Source organism: Triticum urartu, chromosome 7A, assembly GCF_056163025.1.
Source record: "Triticum urartu cultivar PI428250 chromosome 7A, HENAU_Tu73, whole genome shotgun sequence".
NCBI lineage: Eukaryota > Viridiplantae > Streptophyta > Magnoliopsida > Poales > Poaceae > Triticum > Triticum urartu.
Window position 1 is genome coordinate 697,062,354 of NC_141879.1, and position 7,452 is coordinate 697,069,805.

Here is a 7,452-nt window from a genome sequence, read left to right on the forward strand (position 1 = left end):
CACAAGATGTACTTGCTGTAGTAATTAGTACCAGAAACAGGGGCGCTCCTCCTGCTTAAATAGGACTAGTCTATCACCGGTAGCTGATTCATAATTTCTCACACATGCATGAACGATTTTTGCCGTTGTTGTCGATAATAACATTTTCTGCAGTGCTAGATCCGGCTTCCTTCTTCTTTGTGTCGAATTGTGTTTTTCAAACTGGTCGGTTTAATAGCTCGGTTAGGTTTTGGCGATGGTTGTAAGGGTTGACTCCTTGCCCTGGTGATCGAGGGGGGGGGGTCAGGGATCTAGAACTTGTGTTGTTTTCCTGGGGTGCGTTGTCTGAGACTACTAGACTCTGCCTGTTTTTGGTTTCGTTAATGAAATCGGAGGAAAACCTCTTTTATTCAAAAAAAAAAGATCTGCATGTCGGCGACTTGAAGCTTAAAAGTATGGCAAATTTTAACATGCTCATTACATTTAATTACGATCGCCCTGATGTCGCAGCTAGACATGCTCATATTCTTCCATGATAATGATGTTGATGATGATGTTTTGTCTTATGCTACGCGTGGACGTACAACCGACAAGTACGGTGCGAGATGCCCACAAGCTTAAGGTCCCCCAAGCGCATGATGGTAATGTAATTACTGGTGATCAGCTGGCTTCGCGGGTGTCATGGTCAAACAAAAATGGATTGAAAAGTTGAAAGAGAGTTTTGCAATATACGCACGTTAGAGTACATCACAACACATGCCCACCATTGCAGGTACACTGACATCTCAACGTCTCACATTCCATGTGTGTTTACTACGTGTAGTATCATTGTGTGTTGTCGTTGCGTGCATGGATACAAGATGGGCAAGTATGATACGAGATGCCCACAAGATCTTCCAAAGTCTCAAGCGCTTGATGATGAAAATAATAATAATAACAAACATAATCAGTGAGCTGGCTCCCGTGCCATGGTCCCCAGCACCAGAAAAAATGGGTCTTCAAAGTTGGAGACACGGGAGCTCTGGGAAAGGTAAAGACAAGACGCACACACATATTCTTGACAACGAAATGTCTGGGACATTGGCCGCTGCATAAATTATTTTGTTTCTTGCTTCCTGTTTGTGATAGGTCTGTGCTGTGCAATGAGCACACGGAAGAGATATCCATGCATTTATTCTGGGACTGCAGTTTTGCCATGCACTGTTGGAATACCATCGCCCCCAATAAGAAAAGAGGACTCTCAAGTTATGATGAAATTTGCCTGGCCAGCCTAGAGCAACTCCAATAGGGCGACCCAAACGGACGTCGCATTTATCCGTTTTTTGTCTGTTTGGGTCAGCCGCCCGCCTGCCGTCCTCCCAGTTTTGCATTAGGATCGGCAATGCGTCCAACACGCCGACCCATTTCATGTCCGCATTCAACTTTTAAATAAAAGAGGCCCGCGGCCGTTCATGCCAGCGGCCATGTCTCATGCCAGCGCCGGCATACAATGCCGGCTTCAGAAAACACCACAGTTCATGCTGGCACACATGTCAGCACACAAAAAATGGTGGGACTTGAGTTCGACCACGCCATCGAGGCTCCCGTAGTCATGCCGGCACACCTGCCGGCACACAAAAAGATGGCCCCTCGACGCCATAGATCACTCGTCGTCGAACTTGAGCATGTCGGCCTGCATCTTCTCGAACCACGGCCTCTTCCTTGGCGATAAGGCGTTGAGATCCACCTTCATGATCTCCAACCCGGTCATCATGCTTGCAAGAGCCACTTCTTTCGCCTTTGTCTTGGCGTTGGCGGCCTCGATCTCTAGCATCTTGGCTTGCTTCTCCGCCTCGAGCTCGAACATCTTGGCTTGCTTCTCGGCGTCAAGATCAAGCCTCCTCCTTTGGATCTCCATGAAAGCATCCATTTGCTCCGCCTTGAAACGCCGGCGCTCCTCCTCTCTTGAGTCCTTCTTATTCATCATGCCGTCCACGCTCGCGATCAAGGCGTTGGTGGCCGCATCTCGCTTGTCCTCCTTGGAGTTGGTCTTCCCCCGCGGCCGTGCCGGCTCGCCCTCCCCAACATCCTCCACGGCGCCCTTTCCCCCACGTGCCTTGAGCGCGGCATATTGTGCCTTGAACTTCTCTTCGTCCTTGATGACCCGATAGAAATGGGAGAGGTTGAAGCACTTGCCATTGTGTTGAACCTTGAATGCCTCCAAAGCTTGAAATGCCTACAAAATGTTTCCATGCAAGCATATGAGCAAGTGATCTTGATGGCACAAAAGAGGGCGGCTTGCTAGCATACCATGTCTTGCACGCCGATGCCGCTCACGGGGCGGACCTTGACGCTCTTAAGGGTGGCGCAAAACTTGTTGCACTCTTGTTGGATCACCCTCCACCGCTTGGAAATGGAGACCCACCCGCGCGTGCTCACAAATTGGTAAGGTGGAAACTTCTTGCGCTCATGAAACTCGCGGTGCGCACGAGTCCAAAAGGTCGAATGCTTTTGCTCGGCGCCCGTCTTTGGGTCTTGTCCAATGTCTCGCCAACACTCACAAAGAAGTTTGTCCTCGACAGCTGTGTACGCCTTCGTGCGCTTGCTCTTGCGCTTCGCCTTAGGACCGGCGGTTTGGTTGGCGAGCTCGTCCTCGAACAAAGGCTCCACTTCAATGTCGCACTCGTCATCTTCCTCTAGCCCATAGTCCTTCGGGAATTCGTGGTCGAGGGGGAAGCCGTCCAGGTCGATGCCGACCTGATCACGCATGAAGGCCGCCTGATCGGGATCATAGCCAGCGGCCGGCGTGAACGCCCCGCGGCCGTCCTGGCTTTGCGTCTCCTCTGGATCGTAGCGAGCGCCCGGCGCACCACCCTCGAAGATGAGGTGTTGCATGAAGTCCTCGTCGACGGCGGACGAGATTTCCTCGAACAGGTTACGGGCGTCCGGGAGACTGCCGGCCGGCGTCTGTCGCACGCGTTTCCTCATGCCTCCGGACGACGAGCCACCGACCACCGGGGTGGCGTTGAGGTCGATGGGCGTGGGCGCGGGCGTGGAAGGCCCAACCACGCTCACGTCGGGTGAGCACTCCCCGGAGAGGCGGGAGGCCTGCGGGTAGACGTGGAAGCCGGGGACCGGGTTGCAAGCCGATGCGCAGGGTGAGTCGGGCATCACCATCCGAGGAAACGCCGACGAGCCGGTGCTGGCCGCGGCAACGGCGGCTTGGACGAGGTTGTGCTGGCTAGGGTTTACCCCAAGCATGTAGAGCGCCTCCCTCATTGCTGCGGCGACGCGGGCGTTGGTGAACTCCTGCTGCGCGGCAGCGACGGCGGCGGCCTGCGCAGCGGCCTCATCCCTCGCGTCCTCGGCGTGCCTCCGGACCTTCCTCTTGGCCGACTCGCTTGCCCGTTGTTCGGGCGTCAGCGCCTTCTTCGGCTTGGTCGCCGCGGCGGTCTTGCGCGGGGCACGAGGCTTGCCTTTCCCGGAGGGGGCGACGGCGCCGGACGAGGCGAGGGAGGCGAGGCCGGTGGCGGCGTCGAGGTCGAGGTCGATGGCGTCCTCCATGGCTGGTCGGGGGGCGGGGGCGCACGCAGGCAGGAGCGTTTTTGGAGAAAATGAGGGGAAATGATGGTGGCTGCCACCGACAGGCGGTCCCGGGGAGAGGAGTAGGCGCGCGCGTCCGTCTCGTGTCCGCACCGACGCAAATCCGGCTCAAAATTGAGCCTGAAATGGGTCGCCCGCGGACGAAAAATGGACGCGCGTCCGTTTGGGTCGGCGCGTTGGGCCGCCACTTTTGTCCGCGCCGACCCAAACGGACACGGGCGTACGAAATGGATCGCTCCATTGGAGTTGCTCTTAGTCCTTCCTATAGATTTGGCATTAGACATCATCGTCATGGGATGCTGGAGTACATGGATGGTCAGAAATGATAAGATCTTTAAGCAAGTGCCTGCTCATCCTATCAGCTGGACTTCCTATTTGAAAGAAGGACTCTATTATTCAATGCTGAGAGCTAAACAAGTCAAGGCCAACAAGCTTCAGTCCTGAATTAGTAACAATCTGTAGTCCATGATTAATTTTGATAGAGCTGGTATTGGGTGATTTATGATGTATTCTGGACTTCCTTTGTATATACTTTTTTTAATATAATTGAAATACCGTAAAGCAATTCTTCTACGGTAAGAGTTTAAAAAGAAGTCCGTGCATCGCATATGATTGCTTTTACAAAATTAGCACCCTACCGCGCATGTTTATCCGTAGCATGTGTGACAGTAACACACCTCTAGCAAACCATGCAAGACAATGATTCACATCTGTGTGTGCGATAGTTTTTTTTGAAGTGTATGTAATTACCTTAACTGTACTAGTGCTAGTATTGACCAAGTACAATAAGCTCACTTGGTCGAAAAAGTGCTGGTACAAACCAAAGTTTAAGATCGCGGCCAAAAGGGTTTAGCGGCTGGCTCTTCAAAACGCTACGGCCGCTATGCCATTTAGCGGGAACAGTACATATGCATGTTTGTCTGAAGAAATTTAGGATTTTCAGCAGAAAACAGAGGATTTTCTTGGAAGCAGTGTTGAAAATCTAAGCTACAACCTACAAGTCGTGCAATACCAATAGGCTGACATGCTCTGTTGCTTGTATTGAATCAACAAACGATAGAGATTAGAGAGGACCAGAGCAATCCTGTACCTCCTGGAGATATACTACGAGTTGGAACCGTGTGAGACTGAGCTATCATTATGGAGTGTGGACACATCGACGTCGTCCTGCAGAGGCCTTCGTCGCCGGTCGCAGCGTTGGCGTGACGACAGCAGTATAGGTTGCGGCTCCTGCCAGGTGCTCTGGTCTCCGCTTTGCTGCCTCGCACATCAGTGCATCCGACTTCCGGCGAAGCAGCCGCCGGCCCACCGAGCGCAGCTGGGAAGAACCGCGCAGCCGCCGCAGCAGCTGAGAAGGGAATGGGGATAGCGATGAGTTAGGTTTTCTGGATGAGCTGCTCCTCTGTCCTCTCCATCGGGGCAAATGTGGGCCTGGCTCTTGTTGGGCCTCTGTTTCAGCCCGTCCCAGCGAAATTGCAGCGAGCGCAAATGAGTTTTGCGCCGTTTCGCGCAGCGATCGCGTGATTAGCCACAGATCGCGTTTTTTAAGGCATCGCGTCGCGGGAAGGCTTCCAGCCAGCGATCGCGCAATTTTCGTCCGCGATTTAAAAGTTTGGTACAAACTCAAGCAAACCTAAAGAAAAAGTACAAAAAACCAATTACTCGTCGCCATCCACCTTGTTGATGAGCTGTTATGACATTTATTCTTTTTCGAGCTCCCCATCAAGTGTTGGTGCCTATATATAGTTTCCATCAACCGTGGTTCATAGTGATCATATAGCCAGAATCAGATAACGATAGGATATTCATCCGTTGTGCCCACATAATTTATCTCCGAGTATGCTAGTCATGGCAGATAGTACTCAAGACAATTCCTCTCATTTTATTTTGTTAAAGTCATGTTTTTAGGAAATATGAAATATATATTGGGCCATATGTGCACACTACCACAAATATGTTAATTAGATTTGGGAGGCGTTAGGAAACGATTATCTTGTAGACACTACTCCAAAAGCGGTGAATCAAATGACATTTTTCCTATAAGAATTGAGATGCATGACATCTATTATTCTTTGTTTTTTTTCTATTCCTATCACTGTTTTAAATAGCCCGCTATAGCGTTTACAAAAGGTCTTGCGCTAAGAGACTTTGGTCCAAACAAATAAACAAACATTTTAAATAGCGCGCTATAGCACGCTATAGCATTTGAAGAGGTCCGCCTCTAAGATGCTTAGCGCGCTGTTTAAAACTATGATTCCTATCCTATGAAACAAAGAAGACCTTATATGTGTGCAATATTTTTATAGTAGGCTTTGGTACAATTTCCTGTCACTAGCTACATCCTTGCCCGTGAATTTTATTAGACTTAATTTCCTAGCTGTTTTCCATATAGCTGTTTCGGGTGTACTGCAGTAATACGCAGCATATATATGCCAGGTCTCAGTTATTTACATACTTATTAATTTTGGATTTTAGAATTTTACCATTTGTTTCCATAGTGACAAGACAGTGACCTTCATTTGGAGCCTATGTACGAGCACTTGTGGCCTTCTCCTTTAAGTGAGTGAGCAGTGCAAGTTGTTTCAGGTTCTGCAGATTTCCTGACTAATGCAAAAGCAGACCTTGCATTTAAACTGCACATGCACGCATGATCTAAATAAGTAACTTTTCACACACTCTAATATCTTCATTTGCAACGGACACCACAAAGTTTTGCTACAGTACATACATAATTCCGGGCAGCTTTTTCTCTCTGCTGATCAACAAAGAGTGTAGTCTGCTGCTCGCAAGCACTCTACACTGATAGGAACTTCCGCAAGAGCAAGATAAAATCCTGTTATTTTTCACCGCTTTTCACAAGGGGCAATATGTTGTGCGTAGCTTGTCCTTCTGTTCGCAGAAGCATTGACAAGCCACCACCTGGTACCTTAATCATGCCTCCTTTGGCAGTGCACGGTTAGAGTCACTGGAGCTAGATGTTTGCACGGTTTCCGAGAGCCAGCGGAGCACGTCGACCTGAGCGCGCAGGTGCATGGCGTAGTCCATGGCCTCGCGTAACAGAGTGGCCTCGTCGACGGTGGAGTTCCGGCCTCCCGGTATCACCTCCCTCAGTGCCATGGTCCTGCTGCTCACCAGCCTCCCCGGAGTGTCGCCACCACCGGCGCGGCCTGATCTCCCCAAGTACCTCTTACGGCGGCAGCACCTCCTCACGGTCCTCCTACACCTCTGCACCTTGCACGCGCTGGACGCCGGTGCCAAGATGGCCTTGGGCCACCTCGCTCCGCCTCCATGCGCAGCCGCCATGGCGACGTCCACGGAGGACTTGACGGCGTGCTTCCTCTCGTGGAGGCTCGTGGCGCCGCGGAAGGTTGTGCTCGTGCGTGCTTGGAGCTGGAGGCTTGGGAGGAGGTTCTTGAGGAACTCCTGCTTGAAGGACTTGATGCTGGTGCTAGGGCCTTGCATGGCTTCTCTTCTCTTTTGACTTTTTGTAAGATGTCTTCTCTTTGCTTGGGCAGACACAAGATGTACTTGCTGTAGTAATTAGTACCAGAAACAGGGGCGCTCCTCCTGCCTAAATAGGACTAGTCTATCACCGGTAGCTGATTCATAATTTCTCACACATGCATGAACGATTTTTGCCGTTGTTGTCGATAATAACATTTTCTGCAGTGCTAGATCCGGCTTCCTTCTTCTTTGTGTCGAATTGTGTTTTTCAAACTGGTCGGTTTAATAGCTCGGTTAGGTTTTGGCGATGGTTGTAAGGGTTGACTCCTTGCCCTGGTGATCGAGGGGGGGGGGTTAGGGATCTAGAACTTGTGTTGTGTTCCTGGGGTGCGTTGTCTGAGACTACTAGACTCTGCCTGTTTTTGGTTTCGTTAATGAAATCGGAGG

At 50.8% G+C, this 7,452-nt stretch overlaps 1 protein-coding gene across 1 annotated transcript; it reads right to left on the minus strand.

Annotated features, from left to right (window-relative positions):
- Nucleotides 1-6,220: 6,220 nt before the first annotated feature.
- LOC147961710 (transcription factor IBH1-like 1) lies at nucleotides 6,221-7,077 on the minus strand. Its single transcript, XM_087537114.1, has one exon. It carries the CDS (start codon nucleotides 7,021-7,023, stop codon nucleotides 6,493-6,495), a length of 531 nt encoding a protein of 176 aa, XP_087393240.1. The 5' UTR covers nucleotides 7,024-7,077; the 3' UTR covers nucleotides 6,221-6,492.
- Nucleotides 7,078-7,452: the final 375 nt, after the last annotated feature.